Source organism: Zalophus californianus, chromosome 7 (genome assembly GCF_009762305.2).
Source record: "Zalophus californianus isolate mZalCal1 chromosome 7, mZalCal1.pri.v2, whole genome shotgun sequence".
Classification (NCBI taxonomy): Eukaryota; Metazoa; Chordata; class Mammalia; order Carnivora; family Otariidae; genus Zalophus; species Zalophus californianus.
The window spans coordinates 194,942-221,118 of record NC_045601.1 but is presented as its reverse complement, the minus strand read 5'-3'; the positions used below and the strand labels follow the sequence as shown (position 1 = coordinate 221,118).

General features: G+C 46.6%; 1 protein-coding gene and 1 long non-coding RNA gene across 6 annotated transcripts in view; one reads left to right on the top strand and one right to left on the bottom strand.

Annotated features, from left to right (window-relative positions):
* Positions 1-26,177, top strand: part of FAM120B (family with sequence similarity 120B) — a 98,972-nt gene that overhangs the window by 57,125 nt on the left and 15,670 nt on the right. For 4 of the 5 annotated variants that reach the window (XM_027602036.1, XM_027602034.2, XM_027602032.2 and 1 more), the window contains 4 exons: positions 11,936-12,142; positions 13,508-13,616; positions 15,290-15,382; positions 19,770-19,821. In XM_027602036.1, the coding sequence (XP_027457837.1) occupies positions 11,936-12,142; positions 13,508-13,616; positions 15,290-15,382; positions 19,770-19,821 (461 nt within the window). The remainder of the gene's footprint in view (positions 1-11,935; positions 12,143-13,507; positions 13,617-15,289; positions 15,383-19,769; positions 19,822-26,177) is intronic. The other variant, XM_027602033.2, reaches the window with a different exon arrangement.
* LOC113926726 lies at positions 4,202-7,379 on the bottom strand. The gene is made up of 3 exons (XR_003521407.1): positions 7,279-7,379; positions 4,979-5,056; positions 4,202-4,415 (listed from the first exon to the last, which is right to left on the bottom strand). It is a non-coding gene; the product is annotated as an uncharacterized LOC113926726 (long non-coding RNA).

Here is a 26,177-nt window from a genome sequence, read left to right as displayed (position 1 = left end):
TACTAGTGCTCTCCTCACCCTGTTTGGGATTCCACGTGCTCATGGGACAGTTGCTCTGGTGAAGCCCTAGCTGAAGCTGAGTTTAAGTTGGCTCAAGGGCTGCAGCTTGCCAAGAATGGTAGTTTTTGTTCCATTTAAATGCATTTTGCATAACTGCCAATAAGCCCCAGTTAATGGACCTTCTTTGGCATTAAGACGAACACCATTCAGTTGAGCTGTTTACCGTTCAGTATTTCCCGTGAAGCTTTGGAACATTGGTACTGGTTTTTCCAGTTTCTGAGTCCCCATCAGATGCTTCATCATGTGGGCAGGAATCTTGGAGGGCTCGGCTCATCCTTTTCTTAATTCCAAAGCACCTAACTATTTCTAAAATATGGGTTGCTTGTCTTTGGTAAAGCTGCACCTGTTAGCCTCATGGAATTGGTTCCTGCTCACCGGTGACTCCGAGCCTCGAGCCAGACCCAGCTTTCTGCCATGCCGACTGGGGGTCCCCCGGGTCTCCCCTCAGTGCCACTTCTTTGGGGGAGAAGAAGAGCTGCTATTGAATTTCTCTTGCTAGAAGATAACCTCAGAGCTTCAGATGTCAGTCCTATAGCCTATGAACATGCTCTGCTTTCCCCTGAACCCAGTTAGCATAAATTCGTGGTTTTCTCTGTTCACTGAGTGACAGGGGAATTGATCTTGGTCATCAAGCTTCCACAAGCCCCAGTCTCTCCATTCTGTTTTCTGAGTGTCTTCAGCCAGCCTCTTCCTTAACAGACTTGTCAAGGAGGAAAGTTATGGTCTGTTCTCTGAAACCTTACATTATAATTAGAAAAGTAAAATCACAAGGTGGACATGGCTGAGAAATACTATTTTCTGTCTCCCGGACACAGAGAAGTGCAGGGAAAACACCTAACATGAGCACATTGCTAGGAATGCATGTGGTGTTTGCCCAGTCGAGTGAACTAGCCAAGGGTCTCAGGCCCCAGCACCAGCGCTACCTGTACCTCCAAGTGCTGTGTGCCCCTTGATCTCCCGGGGTTTTCTACCCTTGCTTATATTTAGAGCCAGGGAGGGCGGGGGGCGCCTGGGCGACTCTGTCAGTTGGGCGTCCGACTCTTGATTTTGGCTCAGGTCGTGGTCTTGGGATCATGAGATCGAGCCCTGTGTTGGCTCCATGCTGAGTGTGGAGTCTGCTTGGGATTCTCTGTCTCCCTCTGCCCCTCCCTCCCTTCCAAAAAAAAGAGAGAGCGTGCATGGTGGAGTTGGGGGGTGGGGGGAGAAGAAAGCTATGTTTAGGAAACTGAATTAATGGCCCCACAGTTTCTTGAACTAAAAGTTCCCTAAAGCACTGGCGATGTCACTCCATCCTGTGACCCCAGGACAGCATAACTGGGCTCGAGACCAGATTCCTGCATTGGTGGTTTCACCTGCTTTGGCGTGGTTACATGTTCACTTCTCCGGGGTGGGGCAGTGAAGGGTGAGTTACTTGGAAGCTGTGAGATGGGGCACAGCATGACCAATGTAGCTCACCTGAGCCTAAAGGGGGAAGTCAGTATATTGAGGAAGTGGGGTGAACCAGGGGGGCCCCCAGGGGCTCCGTTCCAGCTACTCACTTTGCCTGAGGTGGGACGCATTTCCTCAGTGGCACCACCAGGACCTGACAGGTTCCCGACTGTCGCTGACAGGGCCACTGGGGATGGTGTTCGTAGCTGAGGCTTTGTTTTCACTTAAAGAAAATGCCGACTCTGAGTTCAGCACATTCTAACGTCATTTAGGGTTGTTTATTTTTCAAGAGCAAATGTTCTGGTTCCCATCCGTCAGTGCATAGTGCCGTGTGTCTGGACAGTGGGACCGAGTGGTCTCCGGGAGGAACTCTGCCGGATAGCACCGTGTTACCTTTCCTCTCCTCTGTCCTTGCAGCACATCGTGACTTTTCAAGCAGTTAGAGAGCTTTGCTTTTGAAGGGCTTTTGGAGGACATGAGTAGGTCATGTTCTGGTGTAAATTCTGTCTTTATTCCGTTATACTTCAGTTCCTTGAGGGCAGGACCTACACGTCCGCAGTGCATGTGCAACTCATGAGCACCCAGCGAGACCACTGGGCCCCGCAGAAGGTACACGATGGTTCACAGTCCCTTGGCTGGAATGGCGGACTCCCAGCTTTGGCTCTTCCTGCAGCAGCTGCGGTACCTGGGCCACTCCTGAGCTGCACTTAAGCTGTTAGTGTGGAGCCTGTCCACTGTGTGGCCATTGCTGTGAGCAGTGCCCCGGCTTGGAGTTTGCTATTTCAGCATCACTCCAAACGGGGAGCTCACTGTGGAGCACTCATCGCGTGCACACATATGGACAGCAGGGTCTAGGTTCTAGGTGGTTCTAGATAGTTCTAGAATGGCAGCTGGTACACAGCTGTCAGGAGTGTGCGCTGGTCTTAACAGCGTGCGCCTTGGCCTGGGCCTACTGTGGCCTCGCGTGTATGGACCCACAGCGTGCCCTGTGTCACATGGCACGTACACAGGAAGGCCATGATTGTGTCCTTGTACATGAGCATCATGCTGTGACATGGAGTCAGCCCACTCCCCTAATAGAGACCCTCTGCCCGTCCGTTTGAAGGGCATCAGCAGTTGATGGAGAAGTAAATACACTGTATATGATGTTCTGGTATTTAAGCAGCAGACTCACTCATTCAGTAGCAATCAGAACGCTGACTCTGTCAGACCTGTCCTGGGTGCTCAGGAAAGGGAAGGAGGTGATCCCAGGAGGGTGGGTTCAGCGGGAGTGTGACTGTGGTGAGCAGGCCTCCTGGGGTGGGAGGGCATTCCTGTCCCCTTCTCCTCCAGGCATTTGCCCCTGGGCTGGAATTTGATGGAACTGAGGTGAGAATAGGGTAAGGACAGGAGTGCCTCAGAAGGGAGCAGAGAAATTAGCTGGGGGTTCATTGTGCAGCTTAGAGACTGAGAAGGTGGCTCTGGTCACAGCTGGGACTCCCCTGCATGTGTGTGTGTGGGGGGCCCCCGGCAGCAGAGTGACAGGCAGCCCTCCGAGGGCCACATGTGCCGGTCCAAACAGGTCACAGAGTGGGGACGGACTGGGTCTGGCGAGGGGCCTAGCACAAGGGTGCGGGGGCTGCCACAGGAAGGTGAGACGTGTCCAGGAGGCAGGCTTGGTAGGGTTCAGGGAATGCTTACAGGCCGAGGTGGAGGACCCAGGTGTGGGGATCCCATCTTCCTAGTTTGGGTGTCCGAGGTGAGACATAAAGAGCTCAGTTTGGGGAGGGTCCCATGTGCGATGTGTGTCTGGACAGTGGGTCCTACAAGCCGGAAGCTTGGGGAGAGTTGGCATTGGAGCTGGATTTGGGAAACATGAACCCATTGGGATTGTAGCAAAAGGAAGTCAGCTAGGAGTCCTGAGAACACCCTCATGAAGGATGGCAGAGAGCTTGGAGAGGAGGCGGGTGCGTAAGGGGCAGAGCGCCCAAGCACGGCGGGGCCGTCCGGAGAAAGGGTGAGGACATTCATGTTGGACTTGAACCTAGAGCAGCTTCTGAAGAGAAGCGGGGCAGCACTGAGGCCAGAGAGGGTGAGACACCCCTCCCGTCAGGGGTGCCTGGAGGGGTGGGGAACATGGGGAGGGAGAGGGACGGGGGCTGTTCACAGGGGGACAGTGTGGCTGTGGGCACCCCAGGGAGGAGAAGGAAGTTTCCTACTTCAGTACCACCTGCTGTGTGCGCCGTCTCTCAGGGCTCACGTGGCATTTCCTGAGCCCTCACGCCAGAGGGCATGGCCCGTTCTGGGCAGCAGAGAAAGCCCTGAGAACAGAACAGTTAACCTCGAAAGTTGGAATCCAAAGGGACGTGATTGTGTTTGAGAAATGAAATTATCTACACATCCAGCCCTTCAAGACACTGACTTTATTTCTGGTTTATTGTGTTTTTCTTGGTTTAGAGTTTATTTTTAGCACCTGATAATTAAAACTGTGCTAGCGGTTCCAAAAGTGCCCATGTCTGTTGGTGGGAGTACCCTCAATGAACACACTTGGCAAACCCTCCTGCAAAGACTGCCTGAGTATAAGGAAAGCAAGTGCCGGTCTCAGGCTTATGGCCTGTCTATTTAAAGTGCTCACCTGCCACCGCGCGTGTTTATTTTTGTCATGCCCAGAATTGCTGGTGTACATGGGATATAATTGTAAGGATTCTTGAAATGAGAGTGTATGGACTGGAACAGGAAAAAATACATCTTTATTTTCACCAACTTCTAACTGAAATTCATCCTTTCCTTTACAAGAGAGTCCACAAATCCTAGTAATAATAGCAGCAGCTGTGGCCATGTCACCAGTAGGGATCACGGAGGATCCGATGTCACCTCACAGTTGGAGAGATCCGTGTGTGTCCTTTCCTGTCATCCTTGTCTCCAGATTAGTTACTACACCCGCTGCCCTATTATTTAAAGATATACAAAGAAGTGGGTAAATTCCTATATCATAAATTTATGATTTTTTAGGGGCACCTGGGTGGCTCAGTTGTTGAGCGTCTGCCTTCGGCTCAGGTCATGGTCCCAGGGTCCTGCGATCGAGCCCCGCATCGGGCTCCCTGCTCTGCGGGAAGCCTGCTTCTCCCTCTCCCACTCCCCCTGCTTGTGTTCCCTCTCTCTGTGTCTCTGTCAAATAAATAAAATCTTTAAAAAAAAAAAAATTTTTTTTTAAACTGTACTTCATTATAATTAATTCTTTTATAAGCCTATTATTTTATTGTATCTATTTAATGTTATTCAGAGAAAGAATCCATAGGTTTCACTAGACTGCCACAAATATTTATGATATGAAAATGTTGAGACCCCTGGCTGAGGAGACAAAGTGTGCTGGGGCTGCCTTCAGGAGTGGGAGACTGAGGTAGTCCAGATGGATTTTCATGTTGAAAACAAAAGAGAAAACCTAAAAAATATGTTTAAAAAAAATAAATCTCTTAAGTATCAGATGGCTAAAAGGGTCATAAAGAATTACAGAGTCAAGACTGTAGAAAACAGAAGTCCGGGAAGGTTAGCCAAGCATTGGGCACCACTTTTGCTCCAGCGTGTTTGCCTGGTAAGAAAGGAGAAAACATAATTGGCCACAGTCAGGAGTAGACAGGGTGTCGCCGCAGACCCTGCGAAGAGCACAGGGGTCAACAGAAAGCTTTGCGCACACACAAATTTGCACACACACAAATTCAGCCACTTAGATGTAGTGGACTAGATCCCCCCAAAGCACAAGTGGCTGCAATCCACCCATTATCTAATAGATTTTAGACAGCTAGATCACCGTTAAGGAAGTTTCATTCATAGTTTTTTTTTTTTAAACTCTCCAGAATACACCTGTAACCCGGTTGGTTTCCCTGGATCATTTATCAGCATTCAAAGAATTAATGCCAATTCTACACATTGTCTTCCAGAAAATATAAGAAGATGAGACCAGTATTACCCTGATACCAAAACCACATAAATGAATTACAAAAAAAAGAACATGTCAGGCCAGTGTCCCTCATGAACATAGATACAGAAATCCTTAACAAAATGTTAGCAGATCAAACCAAGCAGTATGTAAAAAGTATACACCATGACCAAGTGGGATTGTTCATTGCCGGGATGCATGGCTGATTCAGAATTCAAAAACCTGTCTATGTAATTCTCTCATTGGCTAATGAGGAAAAATCACAGGATCATATCAGGTATTCGGAAAAAAACATTTCACAAAATTCAGTACCCATTCGTGATGAAACCTCAAAGAATAGGAATAGAAGGGGCCTTCTTCAGCTCGATAAAGAATATCTCCAAAATCCCCTGCAGCTGACATCATGCATACCAGAGAAAGGCTGCATGCCTCCCCCTGAGGCGGAGACTAAGGCCGGTATATCTGCTCGCACCACCCCTCTCGAGAGCACGGAGCCAGCAGGTGTGGCCTGTGCCCTGAGGCAGGGAAAGGAACTAAAAGGCCTGCAGATCACCAAGGGACAGAAGAGGGACAGAAAGACGGTCCCAGTTTGCAGATGACATGATTCTCTAGAATCACAGATAATCCCAAGGAATCCATCACAAAACTCCTAGAGCTAGTAAGTGTTCAGCAAGATCTCAGGCTGAAGATCAACGTAAAAACAAACAAAAAGACCACAATTGCATCTCTATATATTAAGCTTAAAAGATAACACCACTAAAATTGTTCCACAAAAATGAATTACCAAGGTATAACCTAACAGACAGGTATAGTATCTGTGTGCCGAGAATTACAAAGTGCTGGGGAAGGGAGTCGGAAGAAGCTTGAGTTCATGGACAGACAGACACGTCGTGCTCACGGACTCCCAAGTCTCTACACAATGGAGAGGTCCCTTCTCTCCAAACCGATGGACAATTCCTAGCAAAACCCCAGCAAGGATTTTTGGTTGCTGCTGATATGACAAGATTATTCTAAAATTTGTATGGAAGAGCAGAAGTAGTAAAATACAGCCAAAACAGTTCTGAAGAGAAGGAATGACACGGGAGGAATAATGCTGGTTAATATGGCTGATAATGTAGCTTGTTACGGAACTAATCGAGACTGGATTGGCCGAGGGTCGGACACACGCGTCAGTGGGACGGAGGCAGAGGACCGCACGGGTTCCGCCCCCCGATTTTGATGAAGCACAGAAGTCTTGTCAACAGGTGGTGCTGGAGCAGTTGCACAATCACAGACAAAAAAAGGACTCTTAACCTTGCCACTCATGCAAAAGATTAACTTAAGTAGAACACCCAGCTAAATGCAAAATGTACCACTGTAGAACTTCTGGGTAAAAAATAGAAAACTTTGGAATCTAGGGCTACGTAAAGGGTTCTTAGGTTTCACATCAAAAGCATGATCCATAAAAGAAAAAAAGTAGTAAGTTGGACTTCATCAAAATTAAAAACATTTGGTCTGTAAAAATGAGGAAACAACAAGCTACTGAATGGGAGAAAATATTTGCCAACATGTCTGACAAAGGTCTTGTAAGTAGAAAATATAAGGAGTCTCAAAACTCAGTAGTAAAAACCAAACAGTCCGCTTAAAAAGTGGGCAAAAGACGTAAACAGACATTTCACTGAAAAAGATGTTTGGCAAACAAGCATGTGGAAGGTTGTTCAGCGTTCATTAAAGCTGTGGTGAGGGGCCGGGTGCAGAGCAGCCCAGACCGCACCCCGTGACAGCGGCAGGCCCCTCGAGGAGGATGGGTGCTTGCACACCAGTCTCCTACGCGGCGGTGGGAGCGCTTTGGCTATAGGTGCGTCAGCTCCCTAGGAAGCTAAGCATGCACTTACCGCATGCCTCAACAGTCCCCCTCCTGGGCCTTTTTCCCGCGGAAGTGAAGACTTCTGCTCACCCCAGACCTGGACGTGAGCGTTCCCAGCAGCTGCACATGTGACAGCAGGAGCTGGGAACAAGAACAATGTCTTTAACTAGGCAAACGCTCACACCAGCTGGCCCGTCCACACTGTGGGGTGGGGCCAGCCATGAGAGGGAGGGCCCGACACACACAGCAGCATGAGCAGATCTCAGGGGGTTGTGCTGAATGAGGAAGCCAGTCCCCACACGGCTACACTCCCAGAATGCCACGGTTGGAGAGATGGAGGCTGGGGCAGGGCATGGCTCTGCACAAGGGAGGCTCCGTATCTGACGGTGGTAGTGATGGTTAGCCAGGTGGTGTGTGTGACATCACACATGTCCGTGCATGTGGAAGGACCCGTCTCCTGGTCTTGATGCTGCACTGTGGAATGTAGGATGTTAGCACTGCGGGGGATGAGGGTGCATCTGTGGGACCTTCCATACAACCTTTGCAGCTTCCTGTGGATCTGTTGTCATTGCAAAATAAGAAACCCGAACCAACCACGTGCTGCCTACGAGACACACGTCTAAGGTGGAGAGACGCCAGGATGCTGGAAGATGAGGGCAAGGTGCACTGTGCACTCACCCTAAGGAGCCGGTTGTGACTAGATGAGAAAAAGTGGACTTCCAGTGGGGATCCTCACTAGAGAGAGGGTGATGGTCAGCACCAGGAGCGTGCCAGTGACTCTCTAACTGGGTCAAGTGTGCATGGGCAGCTTCAGAAATATTTGAAACGAAGATTGGCAGGATGGCAAAGAGAAACCCTACTGTGGCAGACTTGAGAACAGGGCTCAGCACACAATGGCCCTGTGGGCCAAATCCAGCCCACAGCCTGTTTTTGTACCGTCCTGCAAGCTAAGAATGGTTTTTATATTTTTAAAGTGTTGTTTCTAAAAAAGAAGAACATTCAACAGAGACTATACAAGGCCAGCAAAGCCTGGCATATTAACTGTCCTGTGTGGCTGAGTCGCTTAAGTGTCCGACTCTTGGTTTTGGCTCAGGTCATGGTGAGAGGAGTCAGCATGGAGACTGCTTGAGAGTCTCCCTCACCCTCTGCCCTTCTCCTCACTCATTTGCTCGCTCACTCTCTAAAATAAAGAAAACAATTTTTTAGGGGCACCTGGGTGGCTCAGTCGTTAAGCGTCTGCCTTCAGCTTAGGTCATGATCCCAGGGTCCTGGGATCGAGCCCCGCATCGGGCTCCCTGCTCTGCGAGAAGACTGCCTCTCCCTCTCCCACTCCCCCTGCTTGTGTTCCCTCTCTCGCTGTGTCTCTCTCTGTCAAATAAATAAAATCTTAAAAAAAAAAAAAAAAAAAACTTTTTTGAAAAGAGAGAATCAGAGGATATTAGGAACCACACTATACCAGTAAATTTGGATGGTTAGGTAAAATGAACATATTCCTTGAAAAACAACATAATAAGACTGAAATGAGAAGATAGAGAATCTAAATGGTTATAAATCTACTGAACACATTGACTCTGAAGGAAAATGCAAATCCCAATGGCTCCTGGCCAACAGCCCTAAACTTCAGGAAGAAGCAGCATCAGGGTTATTAATCCAGCTTGTCTTAACAAATCCAGCAAAACCTTGGTACCAAAGACAGAGAACACATGAAAATTAGAGGCCATTCTGTTTCATGAAAATAAATTCAAAACTTCCAGACAAAAGTTAGCAGATTGAATCTGGCAATACATAAAATTGATAGAAAGTCGATTTAACATTTGAAAACCAGTGTGATTCGGTATAACACAATAAATAAGAAAAAGTGTATGTTTTTGTTAATGGGTGCAGAAAAACTATATGGTTAAATTCAGTACTTGTTCATGATAAAAACTCTCAGTAAACTCAGACTAGAAGGCAACTTCCTTAATGTAGCAAAGATTAAAATCTATAGCAGAAATTATACTTAATGGTGCAATATTGAAGGATTTTCCTCTCGAGTGGGAGTGAGTCAGGGGTACCTTCTTTCAGCACTTCTGTTGAACTGGGAGCCTTGGCAAGAAGAGCAGTCTGAGGAAAGAAAGAAAAGGCGTAGGGTTTAGAAGAAATAAAACTTATCATCATTGACAGATGGCATGATTGTATAAGTGGAAAATCATGTCTACAGAGCACAGCCCTTAGAATTAGTAACCAGACTTAACAGGTGCTAGATACAGAGTCAGCATATACAACCCAAATGTATTCTATAGAACAATAGCAAGTAAAAATAACCCTGCAGTTTTTTTTTATGTTTACACTAACAGCAAAGAAAGAACATGAAACAGCAAAAAACAAAAATCTATACAAAATCTCTCCAAGACAGGCACAACATTTCTGAAAGAATCTACCTTAAAGAAGACTCCCCACTTAAAGTTGTCCGTGATCCCCAGAGTCACGCATAGAATCCCAACATTCGCTGTGGAAAGCCCGTGTGTGGTGCGTGCGCTAGGACAGCGAGGGCAGCCCTGCTGCTCACAGTGTGATGAGCCTCACGAAGAGTGTCCCCCGAAGAAGCCAGAGACAGCAGGACACACGCTGCCTGATTGGTTCCTGTAAATTCACAAGCGTGTAAAACCAGCTACAGTTGGAGTGGTTAGAGCTTACTTTTCGGGGGCAGTGAGGGTGACAGGGAGGCCAGCAGGGGCTTCTGTGATACTAGCAGCATGTGCTTTGTGGCCTAAGTGGTGGTTGCACGGTTCGTGAAAATTCACGTGGTGCACATGGGATCCATGCTTTGGGGCTGGTATACCTCCTTTATAATTTACTTTAAAACAGACAGGTAGGTACAGAAGTGATGAACACAAGACAGGAACAAGAATTGATTCCATTACAGAAAAATCTACCAAATTAGAGACGTGCCCCCAGCGCGCGGAAAAAATACGTCACATCTGTTATCAGGGCGCCTTTCCCACAGGCTGGTCTGACACCGAGTAGTCACTGTGGTCTGAGCGCTGGGGCAAGGGCCCACAGTGATGGGGCCGGGGTGGGGAAGCTCAGGGCTGCTTGAAGTTTGCAAGGAGGAGGTAGAGAAGATGGGACCTTCTGGAGTCCAGTTATCCCGTGGTGCATTGTCCAGACAGGAGGGCTGAGCCACACGTGACCCTGAGCCCTAGGACGGGGCAGTTCTAGACAGTGACAGCACATGTATAGTTGGGGAAGTGCAAGAGCTCGATGCACAGTGAGGTGGCAGAGAGTGCTGCAGGGCCAGAGGTGGGGCACGGAGCATGATGGGGAGCGGCCAGCCAGCACAGGCCTCACCTGCAGGTGCCTGCAGAGCAGAAGGAGTGAGGACATCCACTTCTCATCAGTCAGCTCCCCCTCAGCCTCACAAACCTGTTTCGTGGTTGCCCTTTTTAGGACAGTATAAGAAGCTGTGCTGTACAACAAACACACTTTCATTAAACCTGGGGGGCTCAGTCAGTGAAGTGTCTGCCTTGGGCTCAGCTCATAATCCCAGAGTCCTGGGATCGAGTCCCATGTCAGGCTTCCTGCTCAGCGGGGAGCCTGCTTCTCCCTCTGCCCGCCGCTCCCCCTGCTCATGCTCTCTCGAGCTCTCTAAATAAGTAAAGTCTTTAATAAAAAAACAAAACAAACCTTAGATTAACTCTGGGATAATCACAGTTCATGATTACTTTTTTTTTTTTTTTTTGAGAGAGAGAGCACAAAAGGGAAGAGGGGCAGAGGGAGAAGCCGACTCACTGCTGAGCAGGGAGCCTGATGTGGGACTCGATCCCGGGACTCCAGGATCATGACCTGAGCCGAAGGCAGTCGCTTAACCAATTGAGCCACCCAGGCGCCCTCATGATAACTTTCTTTAAATGATGATCAGTTTTATTTTAAGTGAAGTGAACCCTTACTTATAAAGGGGATAAAACGTCTGTGACTTCTTTCATGGTTTATTTTGGTTTTGTAAACTGTATTGGATATGCAGTGACATTTAAAATAGCCACTATTTAATTTGAGCCGTGGTGGTCAGCCAGACACCGAGAGATTCGGTGGACACATGCTAGGTTATCCGTTCACATGTGGGCAGTCAGCATGGGCCCCACATCCCAGAAGCGGACATGGCTCTGTCCACGCACAGTGAGAATGTGTGATGTCAGGGTAGATTTGACAACAAAAAGAAATACTTTATATTTGCATGACTTAATTTGTAAAACGTTATCCACTCATCAGCCCTCTGAGATAATTAATACTTTAATTAGAACAACTGAGTGTGCTTTTTAAGAATACAGTGAGCTCATCAGTATCTCAAACAGTACTCTCTTGGCTTCTCTTCCTTTGCTTTGCTTTTAAAGAAAGTTTTTCCAGGTACACCTGAAGCAGATGAACTTGCAGTATTTTCCTGGTGGACTGCAACTTTGACATGTGAAGGGGCAGTTCTGAGTTGTACACACAGGCCTGGGCAAATGTCTGGGGTGTGCACGGTGCATGTGCACATGAGCGTGCACACTCGTGATGCAGCTGCCCCTCATGTCCCCGTGGTCAGCGGCGCTCCCCGAGGGGGCTGGTGGGCACAGCACCAGGTGGCTGCCATGCGGCGCCGAGGTACAGCGTGTCTACATCCCCGTGTGCATGACTCCTCCTTTTCGTTCTCTGTCTGCACCCCACAGCTTGATTACATCGACCCCCGAGCTGTGCAGCTTGGCTCCCTCCTGGTCCGCGGCCTCACCACTCTGGTCTTGGTCAACAGCGCGTGCGGCTTCCCCTGGAGGATGAGTGACTTCATGCCCTGGAATGTATTTGACGGGAAGCTGTTTCATCAGAAGTACCTGCAGGCGGAGAAAGGGTATACCGTGGAGGCTCTCGTGGAACAAAATGTGAGTTCACGGTTTCTTCACGTTCACGGACAGTAGGTTTGAGGTCAGGTGCCCAAATGCATCCTAATGCTCAGAGTCCTTGGCCAGACATGAGTTCTCTCTGTCCCAGCAAACAGTCTCCCAGAAACATCCCAGTGGAGGATGGACATGTTCCCAGACTTTGAAATTTTACCCAGTTTACACTCACTGTTGATTACATGGTTGAAATTACTGCTCTTTTGATAGATGGTTGCATTATTCCAGGAAGGCAGAAACACAGGTTGGGAGGCCGAAAGCTTCAGCGTCAGCATATCCCATAGCTTCTCACAAAATACTGCCATAGGGCTTGAGTCCCCAAACTCCTGCTGAGGGATGGCAGGGAGCACCCCACCCAGTCCACCACGGCCCCCTCTTGAAGTGCTTTCTCTCCCTTACCCTTCCTGAATCAAGAAGGAATGTTTCCCCAGAGGTGCCTTTGCAGACATCAGACTAATTCAATAGGAACAATGACCATGTATTTACTTGAAAATATCCCCTGAAGGCTGCTGGTTTAGTTGGGGTTGTTGGCTATGCGATGTCCAGGCTCCATGATTCTTGGGCGGTTTCCAAGGAAGGCTCCCGCCAAGCTCACTTGGAGCATGCTGTAATAGCTGCAAGTATGCGCGAGACCCTGCGGCCCGCAGAGCAGTCACCATCCATGAGAAAAAAGCATCCTGAGCTTCACATCAGACAGAAAACATTCAGAGAGAAACAAAAACCAAACAAAAACCCAGGGTGTCCTTTGGGATTTAGGAGCAGCTAGTATTGTGTGTAGACAGCGGCAGGGTCATGAGGGAGGGTGTTGCTCAGATCGGGCTTGTCCCCGTGTTCGGGAGTGGGGAAGGGTCAGAGCAGAGCAGACTGCAGTCACCACCTGCAAAGCCCCAGTTGTGGCCCCGTGTCTGATGTTCTGGCCACGGACAGGGTGACCTCAGGTTCAGGCAGGTGGGGCCACGTGTCAGCAGTAAATGAAGTGGCCCGGAGGGGCAGGTCCATCCCTTGCCCCGCGGCTGCTGCTTCTGAAGTGTCACCACTTGAGGGGCTGAGGACCCAGATGACCGGCCCAGGTTTGTTTGGAAGGACTGTGTGGTCGTGGCCCAGATGTCACCACAGAACTCGGAGATCTTTTGGAAGTGACTGTTTAACCTGCAGAAGACCAGAAGGGATGTAGCACTAATGTTATTTCCCTGGGGACTCAGGAGAATGTCAGTTTTCTGAGAACCTCTTGTTTAGTTTCAGTGTTGAAGGAAACACTCACCCAGTGTCCTTGGACCCCATGGCCACTGTTGTGTCTCCTGAGTGCATGCACAGGCCTGCCACTGCTCACGCCGTCTGCTCTGTTTGTAGAGGTCCCGGCTGACCAAGTTCCACACACTGAAGTCGGTCGTGTGCAAGGCGTGCGTGAAGGAGAACAGACGCATCATCAGCAGGCAGCTTTGGCGCTCACACCAGCCAGGTGGGCATGGCATCACGGGCCCCCACCCCTGCCGGGGCTGGCCTTACAATGCAGGACAGCCCGGGAGGTTGGGATGCGATGCAGACTGACCACGCTTGCTGCTACCTAGCAGTTTCAGTTCTGGTCCCTTTAGGAAAAGTGTCTCCCAGAGGGCACCCCTGCTCATCCTATGCCGCAGAACTCCCCCGTGGGCTCTCTTTCTTCTCGTAATAAAATTTAGCATAGAAAACAAAAGGAAATAGAAATAACCTTTATTCTGTCAAGAGCACAAATGTGGACAGGTAATGTGTGTTTGCACTATTTTTCTGTGCTTTTATCTCTTCGTGATGATCTCCTGTGCGATTGTGCATCCTGCTTGTCCATACTCCCCTCCGACAGTGGTGTGCGTGCGTATGCTTAGTACTCCAGCTCGGAAGTGGCTTCCATTTTTTCCCATTTTATGTACATTATTTCCTTAAAACAGAGCACCATAGTTTGCAAACTACAGGTCAACATGCAGTCAAATTTAGATAAATGTTGCCAACTTGTTTTCTAAAAACCTTCACCTCTACACCTTCACCAGTGATGAGGAGCTTCTGTTGCGTTCACCAGTTAACTAACATGTGAGATGAAACAGTGTATCTTATTGACCGGATGATTCTTTATTCCGGAAGTTGGCTGTCTTAGAGATCAGCTTGTTGATGAGTTGGATTATTTCACATCCTCCTTTGTTAGGGTCTGTGCCTCTCACTGTAGCAGCTCCCTCTCTCTCCTTGGAGGAGTTAGAGAACGCCCCCTGATTCCTACCCCCCACACTGTCTTCGGGGGCTCTGCTGGCCATTGGCCGTGCAGGTCTCATTCTGAGAGACAGTTTGGGGCCTGCCTGGAGAGGAGAGTTGCGGGGTAGGAGCGGGGCTCCCTCCCTGCTTCCCGGGGTCACAGGCTCCCACCTCATCCTGCCCTTTTGTCTGCCCTTTAGTTTTCTCCCGCCAACTGAGGGTAGGCAGGGTTTGAGACCCCAGAGCAAGAGCTTGTTCCTTGCAAAATGGATGTGCAGCACTCTGCCTCTGTTGCCTGTGCCCAAACTGGGCTGGCGGCCTGTCCTGCGTGCCCAGTGCCTCGGGTTCCTGAGCAGAAGCTGCAGGCAGCAGAATGCAGGCTGCTTTCAGCTGGCAGGAGCTTAGTCGGACTTTGTCATGTTAAATTCTAGTGGAGACCAAGGGGTAGAAGGTGTCAGAGCTCAGGAATGTCAGAGAGGAAACTTGAGGGTGGTTAAGTGTGTGGAGAGTCGAGGGGAGCGCACACCGTGGTCTGGCTCTCAGAGTCCCGGGACCCCTGCTCACCCAGAGCCTGAGCGCTGGCGGCGTACAGAGTCGGGCCCTTGCCCTCGGGAGGCAGGGTCAGTCAGAACTGACGACCACGGGCCCTGCTCTGGCCCAGCGTCCTCCAGGCTGCTTGTCTGTCACCTGCACGGGTCCCCTCTGGGGGAGCATGTTCAAATTCAGACGTGCACCCTCCCATTCCAGCTGTGGCCCCTCGGTCCACATTTTTCATGGGCTTTTCCTGTGATTTAAGGAAACCGAAGCTTGAGAACTGTGGACCTGGTGCCGCCTTGCTACCCTCTTAGATGTAATGTGTCACTTGGGGTTAGGCCTGTGGTAGCCTCCTAACGTGCTGATCACGTGTCCCCACAGGCAGGTGGGGGAGGCAGGGATCTGGCTCCCACAGGACGAGCTCCGGGTACAGCCGGGCAGGCCAAGGACAGCACTGGAGGGACCAGGGACCAGGTAAGAGGCCAGCGGCCATGGACTGCTCGCGATGCTGTTGTCTTGGCACCATGCTTCTGCTGATACTCTAATTTCATTGCTGAGTGAAGTAGAGGCAGAATTTCCAAGCTCCGTGCTGGTCTATCTCTGCTCCTTGCCACTCTGTTTTCTGTCAATCCATTCATCTGTTCAAGACCCTATTTTTTATGATTTATTCAAAGAAAGGCTCTTGTAAAGTTTTCATGCAATGCATCCCTCTAATGAAAAAAGAGTATTTTGATATGTTCTGTGATTTGGCTTTTGTATACATAAGACCCTTTTGGGTGATCAAGGAAATAAAATGAATTCTTTACTTCTTGGGTGTGTAGTACAGATGTCTGGTTTTCATGCATAAAGCTGAATTTAATGCATAGTAATTTACATTTTAAATACAGAGAAAACCTCATCAGTATTTAAATTCAAAATTCCTTAGTTTTCAAAGCCTAACTGTAGAGACTTTTATATTACCTAAATTTACAATTTTATCCTTGCAAATACATACAAACCTTTAATTTAATTTAGTTTTTTGCAAGCCCTGAAACGTGTAGAGATTTCACAGAGTACTCACATTATTACCCTAAAGCACAGCGAGTCTTTGTCATTAAGCAAAGCTGCGTGTCTCGGTCGCCCTGTGTGGTGGCCACTGCATCTCCTCACTTGGGATGTTGCTACAGGGAATCTGAGCCTCTCCCGGTCGGTTGCCTCTTGTTCTGGCAGAAATCTGGGTGTCCACTCTAATGCCCAGCCCTGGGGGACAGAGAAGAGCTCTGTAAGATTTACAGCTGCTGTAGGTGTCCCTGCAGAGTCCACCTAGCCAGTCCTGACACCACTGTCACCTGAAGCTCCTCAACGGTCAACCCGGGGCGCGGAGCAGCGCCCCCCCATTCCCACCTCGTCCAGCACAGACACGCGGTGACTCCACCCAGATCTGAGTGTTGCTAGCTCAGCCTAAATTAGATGAGGGCAAATCCCTTCCCCATCCCCTCAAGCATTTTTGAGATTGCTTTTAATGTAGAAGGAGCTGTGGTTTATTGAACTAAACTGCAAAAGGGAACCCAGAGGCCACAAGAGGGTTTGTCAGCTTACCTTGAATCATACTGCGACAGCCATTGCTGTGGGTTCGCATCCACACGGTGAGTGGGTATCTGAGAGGGCGGCCTCGGGGTGCCTAAGGGAGGGGCGTGCGCAGAAGGCAGGGCCCCAGGGAGCCGTGTGTGGCTGGAAGGGTCAATGGGAGGGAGGCTCATGGGAGGTAAAGTTGGGCAGACAGCAAAGGAGCAGACCTTCCAGGGCCTCACAGCATTGGTCAGAGCCCTGGAGTTCACTCCAAACAAGATACTCCATGTATCCGTTCTGAGTAGGTATTCCCGTAGTCACCAGCCCGCCCCGTAGAGCTCAGAGCCCGCACACCTTCAATACAAAGCTACTATTTTGTAATACTAACAGGGTTTGAATTTAGGTACCAATACTGTGTTTGAAATATAAGCGTGTGATGGGCGCAGAGTCGGGTCCCAGCTCTGTCTATCTGGATATCCCATCCCAGGTATGTTTAAGTAGCAGGACCCTGGGCACCTGTCACCCTTGAAGCTGCGGTGTCAGACACCTACGACCCTGGCCCCTCTAGGTGAGGATTAGAAGGCACCCACCTAGCTCAGGAAAGCAGGGTGAGGGAAGGCATGCTGGACATCTTTCAGGCAGCCTGGCACGACGGGGCGTGCATAATCCTCCCTGTGTTTCCTCTAAGCAGATGACAAAGTCCTCCCCAGGGTCCCTGCTGTCGCTGGTGTAGGAAATGGTAACATTCCTCTTAATTCTCTCTGGCCTGGGCTTGTCTCCTTTTCTTCCTGCTGGGTCTCAGGAATTCAGGAAACCTGAGACAATACAAAGTCAGGGTGGGGAGGGCTGCAGGTTAAGCCTGGCAACGGGTGGGAGAGAGACCACGAGTCTCGGGGAGGTGAGCACATCAGCTGTGGCCCTTGGCCAGGGTGTGTGCCTGTGGTGGCGCACGCAGCCAGCACGTATGCATGCATGCCTCCCCTTAGACGCTCCCTAGACTGTGCTCCTTGCCACGTCAGCAGCATCCAGCCTGGGCAGCCTTTGGTGTCCTGCCAGCTCTGAGTCCTGGGGTTCCAGGCAAGCCAGGTGCAGTGGCCCCGCTGGGTCCTTGAATTCGAGCCTCTCAGAGCAGTGAGTGTTGGAGGTGTCTTCATATGTCTGCTCTTTCCCGGAGGAAGCTTGCTGCAGTGGGTTCTCACAGGCAGGACCCACCACTCACCAGTGACCTGACCTGAGCAGATGACAGAGCCTCCAGGCGTTCCCTCATGTACATGACCACCCGAAATTTCAGGGAACATTTGGAACGCTTAGGATGTTTGTCAGACTGGGTGCGAGGCCTAGAGAAGCATGTCTTCCGTCTTCTGTTCTGGTTATGTAGAAGCAAGGAGACCATAACAGATGCAACAGCCAGAGCCTGACGCTTTCCCAGGTGTCCTGGTTTGCAGGAAATCCCTCCTCAGGGGATAGGACCACGGTGGTCACACGGAAGACGGGACGGTGGTGCAGGAGGGCTCGGGGCTGAAACCCATGCCCTGCGAGACCTCAGGTCAAAGGCAAAATTGCAGTGGTGAGTGCTGAGTTAGGATCAGGTTTCAGAATTTGGGGTGGGCATGCAGGCTTCGGGAGCAGTCGCTGGTGTCGTCAGGTGCATGTGGCGACAGATGGCAGTTAGGCCGTGTTGGGCACCGCAGAACACGCAGACTTGTGGAACCACTTGCCGACCACCTGAACTAATGTAACATCGTGTCAGCTGCACTCAAAAAATTAAAAGAAAAAAGAATTTGGGCATGGAGGTGCAAGAAATTAAAAGTCTCTGGCAAGACCGTAGTTAAGCAAGGACAGTATGTATCATTTGCGTTTTGTCTCACATGGAAAAATGTTCACAAAAGTTTCATTGGCAGTGCCAATATGTTATCTAATTTCAGATATCTCTGTATGAGATACGTGTTCACACACACTCACATACAGTCTTTTATTAGAACTGGAACATTGTTTAAGGTCAGGAGATCCACTTTTTCAGTTTCATCACTGTGATAGAATTCCATCATTTTTACTTGGCCCACACACGTTTGCGGGCTTATGTCCACCTTTGAAATCCTATTTTAGTATTTTTTAGAGATATGTAAGTAGTCTAAGTAGAAAGTTGTCAAGACAGAGTTAACAGACAGAATTCTTTGTTTACGTCAAACTGAAAATGCCGCAGAATGAGTGTATTGAATCACTGTGAGACAGTCCGAGAGGAGGAGGAGGAGGAGGAGGAGTGGCGGGCGTGCTGCCCCCGGGAGCCCGGCCCACGTCGGCCAGGCAGGGAAGGGCCAGAGGCAGCAGCCTCCCTGTGAAGCATGTGCTTCCTGGCCTGTGAACTGGGGAGAGGACCCAGGACCAGCAGAGGTGACAACCTCCCTGCCTCCCTGGGGCCGGGAACTTCAAAGTCTCTACAGTGAGAACATCTTAACCTCCTTCTTGCTGTTGGTGAGAAATGATGTGTTAAATTCCACAGTCAGTAGCAAATCACATTTGCTTGTGATTTCTTCAGATTTTCACTTGTCGGTGGTAATTCTGGGCTGTTGTAAAACTGTCTCTGATCATCTGTGGTAACAAGGTGGGGCCTGGAAACCTCGCTGTGGCCTTGCTGTGACCCTCTCCCACCATGCAGCCCTTGGCCAAAGCCCCTGCCAGCCTCCCACTTGCCGGAGCGGCTGGGCCACAAAGGCTGCCCTCGGCGGGAGAGGCGCGGGCATCATCAGTCAAGCAGAAGCATGGAAAGCTTTGTAGGAAAAGTGTTATTTTCTGAATGTGAAAACAACCACCTATTTTACTGGCAGGTTGGCTCCCTTCCGGTTCTCGCCCAACACTCCCTGTGTCGCGGGAGGTGAAAAGTGGCCAGCTACACGGGGACGGGGGTCTCTGCACTCAGCTGTAGAAAGAGCCACACATTGCTTTCTCCACCCTTGGCCAAGTGTCCTGTGAGCCATCTGCACATGCAGATGCATTTCCCAGTGTCACTGGCAGTGGAGGCTGTCTGTACACCGTGCAGGTGCTTGGAACTGGCATTTGGAGGAGCAGTTGGGACACTGCTTCCTTCTATCAGCAGAGCCACCTCTTAATTAATTGTTTCCTACTCTAATGGAATAATTGTGCAACAAACTTTTAGTGACAGTGGCCACAACAGAAAAGAGAATGAAGTGCTGTCCTCCAAATACAACTCAGCATGTTGTTTTTATACATGCTTAGAAATGTGCGGTTTTTTTCTCTTTGAATTTTAGAGAAACGTAATTAACTGAGTTTTGGTTTTCATATCTCTTTGGTGCAGGAAATAGACAGTATGAGCCTGACCATTGGAGAAGACATTCATCCTCTTCTGGGTAAGTGCACCACTTACATTCTCGGAATAAATCAGTTTTATCAAAGATGGAAGTAAAGCATCTGTCTTTATAACATAAATCTTTCATATCAGTTGCTAAACTTTAAAAGAATTCAGATGTTAAATCCTGACATGGGGCTAAGTTAACTTGGTTTGCAGATAAAAAAGCAGATAAATTTGCTTCTTCTCGAAAAAGGGTGGAGAGAAAGAGATGGGGAGTCTGGCCTTAAAGCCCAGGGACACCCTTGAGAGTGAAGCTCTCAGAACAGCATTGCAGTTGTCCTTGGGAAGAGAGTGGCCTGTGGGGTCTAGACCTAGTTTTTCATGAAAAGGAAAATCAGCCTTTTTGGTGACTTCTCCCTCGTATCCTATAAAAAAGTGCTCTCTTGACTTATTTTCAGAGGTTGTGGTCCCAAACAGTTGTTAACACCTTCACCCTTACTTCTCCATCTGTGTCTATAAGGGGTGGTTGATTTTTTTTTTAGTGAGTTGGAATCTTACTCTGTCCTGCTTTTTTTTAATTTAACACTGGATTGTAAAGATTGTAAGGATTGGAGACATGATACCCTATGTATTCCAAGAATTGTTTCTAGTTATTAATACAGAAAAACCTTCCTGGCGGGAGAGCCAGCTCTGCACCGAGGGCCTGGCCCTGCCTGGGAATCATAATGGTGTGTGGCCCACGGGTCTGTTCCTGCCAAATCCTCCTTTCCATTTCACTTTTGCCAGGCTCCAGCTCAGAGTTCCTGACAACAGTGCATGAGAGGCAGGCCTGGGCCCAGCCGACAAATACCAGGCATCAGACGGGAGGCCTGTAGGGGTGTAGGGGGAGGAGGCAGTCGTTCAGTCTCAGGAAGCTTAATTTATGATGCCACTAATGAGGGGTTCATTTGTTGCTCTATCGGAGCACTGAACAGCACTTATTTTTAAAAAATGTTCTAGATACTCCAAGTTTCATGGAAGAATTCTCAGATAATTTAAGAATTGTAATTTCAAGGCCAGAATTGTACTGAACTCAACCTCTGGGGTATCGATAATGGAAAGAAATCTAGATTCAGAGGTTAGAAGACACACCCTGCATTAGTGGCCTGTTCTGCACCACATGCCGTGGCTCTGGAGGTTCCCAGCATTCTCAGATAATGCTCACACGTGTTCCCCAGAAGACACGGCCAGTTGTTGCTGTCTGTAAAAACAAAATAAGCCCTAAGCATATTCACAGTCCAGTTTGCATATTGCCCCTGATGAATTACCCTAACAGCTCAAGTATGCAGAGCGCCTGGCTTTGTCTGACCTTAAAATCCCATCTAGTATTTACCAAAACAGGGGTACAGTCTCTAGGTGTTCTAATACTTGTAGGTTTTGGGGTGCCTCGGTGGCTCAGTTGTTAAGCAACTGCCTTTGGCTCAGGTCATGATCCCAGGGTCCTGGGATCGAGCCCCACATCGGGCTCCCTGCTCCGCAGGAAGCCTGCTTCTCCCTCTCCCACTTCCCCTGCTTGTGTTCCCTCTCTTACTGTGTCTCTCTCTGTCAAAGAAATAAATAAATAAAATCTAAAAAAAAAATACTTGTAGGTTTTACATTTGAAACATCCACACTACTTCCTGCAAGGCCTTCTGAAGGACATTTGCATATCTAGTTACTTTCCATGCAGCTTTTGTAGGACCTACAACCTGATTCCCCAACTTTAGAAATAGATTTGTTTCATTCCACTTACGGTGTTTCCTGTCAACATTCTATTCCTTTCATTTCTGCTCTTTTGAAACCACTGTTGCTTCCAGAAGTTTCATTTCTTTGCTGCTTATTTTTATAACTTTGAAATAAATTTCTCATCCCTTAGACGAAAAGAGTAGACCTCCATGAAAATTGTTTTCCCCCTTTATAATATCTGAACTCCAACTTGTCAGTAAAATATTTGTAGTCATTAACAAGCTTAAGTAAGTCATTAAGTATGTACAGTCTCTTATATTTGAAAAGCCAATGCAATAAGTTTCTGTAATCTTGTTGTTGCATAAGTTAGTTACCTCTGCAGCCTAATCTTCTGAAATGTCCATGTATCAATTTAAAAATGAAAATAAAATAATATATTTATCACTCATAATTAAATATTTCATATTTCTTTGATTATTTGGAAGACATTTCATGATCTAATACATTGGGATCTTTGGGAAGAAAAAGGGTGTTGAATTTTGTCAAATGCTATTTCTCCATCAACTGAGATGGTCATAGGCTTTTTTTATCCTTCATTCTGTTAATTTGTTGTGTCATGTTGATTGATCTGCATATGTTGAACCATCCTTGCTTCCAAGGGATAAATACCACTGATCATGGTGTATGATGTTTTTAATGTTCTGTTGAATTTGGTTTGCTAGTATTTTGTCAAGGATTTTTGCGTTATTGTTCATCAGGGCTACTGGCCTCTAGTTTTCTTAGAGTGTCCTTGTCTCGTTTTGATATGATGAGGGAATGCTGGCCTCATAAAATGAGCTTGGAAGTGTTCCTTCTCCTTCAGTTTTTTGGAAGAGTTTGAGAAGGATTGGCATTAATTCTTAAAATGTTTGGTAGAATTCACCAGCAAAGCCATCTGGTCCTGGACTTTTATTTGTTGGGAGGTTTTTAATTACTGATTCAGTCTCCTTTCTCATTGATTGGTCTGTTCAGATTATCTGTCTCATCATGATTCAGTCTTGGTAGCCTTGTATGTCTCTAGGACTTTATCCATTTCTTCTAGGTCATCCAGTTGTTGGCGTGTAAGTGTATAGTTGTCACTTCTGTAGTATCAGTTTTAATTTCTTTCTTTATAATTTGATTTGAGCCATCTGTCTTTTTCTCTTGGGTAGTCTAGCTAAAGGTTTGTCAATTTTGTGTATCTTTTCAAAAAACCAATTTCGTTTCATTTATCTTTCTTTATTATCTTTCTTGTCTCATTTATTATATCTTTAATCTTTGTTATTTCCTTCTTTCTGCTATCTTTGGGCTTAGTATGTTCTTTTTCTAGTTCCTTGAGCTGTAAAGTTAGGTTGTTTATTTGAGATGTTTCTTTCTTCTAATGTAGGCATTTATTGCTATAAACATCCCTGTTAGAACTGCTTTGGTTGCATCCTATTATTTTTGCATCCCATTAGGTTTTGTACGTTGTGTTCTATTTTTGTTTGTATCAAGATACCTTTTGATTTCTTCCTTGACCTATTGGTTGTTCACAAATATGTTGTTTAATTTCTACAGATTTGTAAATTTTCCACTTTTCTTCTTCTTACGGGTTTCAAGTTTCACACCATTGGGATCAGAAACTATACTTGATATAATTTCAATCTTGTTAAGTTAGGGGGGTGAGGGACAGAGAGAGAGGGAGAGAATCTTAAGCAGACTCCACGCCCAGCATGGAGCCCAGTGAGGGGCTCAGTCTCATGACCCTGAGATCATGACCTGAGTCGGAATCAAGAGTTGGATCCCTAACCAGCTGAGCCACCCAGGCACCCCTCAACCTTGTTAAATTTTTAAGACTTGCTTTATAACCTAATGTACAATCTATTCTGAGGAATATTCTTGTGTGCTTGAGAAGAGTGTGTTTTCCTCTGTTATTATAGATGTCTGTTGGGTCCATCTGGTTTAAAGTGCAGTTCAAGTCCAGTGTGTCTTTATTGCTTTGTTGTTTGGATGATACACCCATTGTTGAAAGTGGGGTATTAGATTCCCCTGCTATTATTATATTGCTATCTACTTCTCCCTTTAGTTTTGTTAATATTTTCTTTATATGTTTACAAACTTTATCATCTTTTCATTATAAAAGGTGTCAACAAAGTAAGTATAAAAGGAGTGTATCTCAACAAATGCCACGTATGACCAACCCATAGCTAGCATCATATACAATGGTGAAATATTGACAGCTCTTTCTCTAAGATCAGGAACAAGAGCAAGATGCCCACTCTCACTACTTCTGTGCAGCATAGTACTGGAAATTCTAGCCATGGCAATTGGGCAAGAAAAAGAAATAAAAGGCATCCAAATTGAAAAGGAGGAAGTAAGATCTGTTTGATGACATGATCTCATATGTAGAAAATCCTAAAGACTCCATCAGAAAACTTTTGGGACTATTAAATGAATTCAGTCAAGTTGCAGGATACAAGCTCAAATTTAAAAAAAAAAAAAATCAGTTGCATTTCTATACACCAACAACAGACTATCCAAAAAAGTAATTAAGAAAATAATTTTAATTATAATAGCATTAAAAAGAATGAAATATTTGTAAATAAATTTAACCAAGGAGGTGAAAGATCTGTATAATGAAAACTATGAAACACCGATGAAAGAAATTGAAGACATAAATAAATGGAAAGATATTTTGTAAAATGTTCATAGATTGGAAGAATATTGTTAAAATATCCATACTACCCAAAGCAATCCACAGGCTCAGTACAATCCCTATCAAAATTTTAATGGCGTTTTTCACAGAAATGGGACAAACAATCCTAAAATTTGTATAGAACCACAAAATACCCCGAAAACCCAAAGCAATCTTAAGAAAGAACAACAGAGCTAAAGTTGTCACATTTCTTGACTTCAAACTGTATTACAAGGCTAAAGTAATCAAAATAATGTGGTACTTGCACAAAAATAGACTCATAGATCAATGGAACAGAATAGAGAGCCCAAAAATAAAACCTCATATGTAGTGGTCAGTTAATCTTCAACAGGGGCTCCAAGAATACACAATGAAGAAAGGAACAGTCTCTTCAATAAATAATGTTGGGAAAACTGAATATCCACATGCATAAGAATGAAATTGGACCCTAAACTTACACAAAAATGGATTAAAGACTTTAACATAAGACCTAAAACTGTAAAACTCCCGTAAGAGAATATAGGGAATAACCTCCTTGACATCGGTCTTAGAAATGATGTTTTGGATATGACCCCAAAAGCACAGGCAATAAAAGCAAAAATATACAAGTGGGACCACATCAAAGTGAAAAGCTTCTGCATAGCAAAGGAACAGTGAACAAAATGAAAAGGCAACCTATAGAATGGGAGAAAATATTTTCAAACCATATATCTATCTGATAAGAGGTTAATATCTAAAATATAAAAGGAACTATTGTAACTCAATAGTAAAAGAAAATAAAAAACCAAATAACCCAATTGAAAAAGGAGCAAAGGAACTTGAATAGACAATTCTTCAAAGAAGGCTTACAGATGACAAACAGGTACATGAAAAGGTGCTCAATGTCACTAATCATCAGGGAAATGCAAATCAAAACCACAGTGATACATTACCCCGTACCTGTTAGAATGACCATCATCAAAAAGACAAGAGACAAGAAGCATTGATGAGGATGTGGAGAAAAAGGACTTCTTGTGCACCATTGATGGAATGTAAATTGGTGCACACTGTGGAGAACACTATGGCAGTTCCTCAAAAATTAAAAATGGAACTACCATATGGTCTAGCAGTCCTACTCTGGGTATGTATACCTAATGAAAAGGAAATCAGTGTCTCGAAGAAATATCTGCACTCTAATGTTCATTGCAGCATTATTCACAGTAGCCAGTGTGGAAACAACCTAAGTGTCATCAACAGATGAACAGATAAAGAAATTGTGGTAGATATACACAAATAATATCCAGCCATAAAAAAGAAGGAAATCTTGCCATTTGTGACAGTGGGGATGATCTTAGAGGACGCTATGCTAAGTGAATCAAGCCAGACACAGAAAGACAAACATTTAACGGTATCACTTATATGTGGAATCTGAAAAAGTCGAACTTAGAGAAACAGTAGCTAGGGGCTCCGAGGTTGAGGAAATGGGGAAATGTTGGTCAAAGTGTACAAATGTTCAGTTACAAGGTGAATAAATTCTAGATACCTAATGTACAGCATGATAACTATGCTAAAAATAATGTGTACTTGGAATTTGGTGAGTGGGTCTTGAGTGTTCTCACTACACACACACACAAATGGTAATTATGTTAAGTGATAGAAATGTTAGATTAATAGTGGTAATCATTACACAAGGTATAGTTATATCAAAACACCTTAAATATATTCAGGTCTTTATTTGTCAATCATACTTCAATAAAACTGGTGAAAAAAAAACAAAAACAAAAAGAGGGCACCTACGTGGCTCAGTCAGTTAAGTGTCTGCCTTCAACTCAGGTCATGATCCCAGGGTCCTGGGATTGAGCCCCAAATCGGGCTCCCTGCTTGGCAGGGAGTCTGCTTCTCCCTCTCCATCTGCCCCTCCCCGCCCATTTGTGCGCTCTCTCTCTCTCTCTTGCTCTCTCAAAATAAATAAAATTTTTAAAGAAACAAGAAAGAAAAAGAGAGGAGCCTGGAATTGAGACATGTATAAAACAGATGCA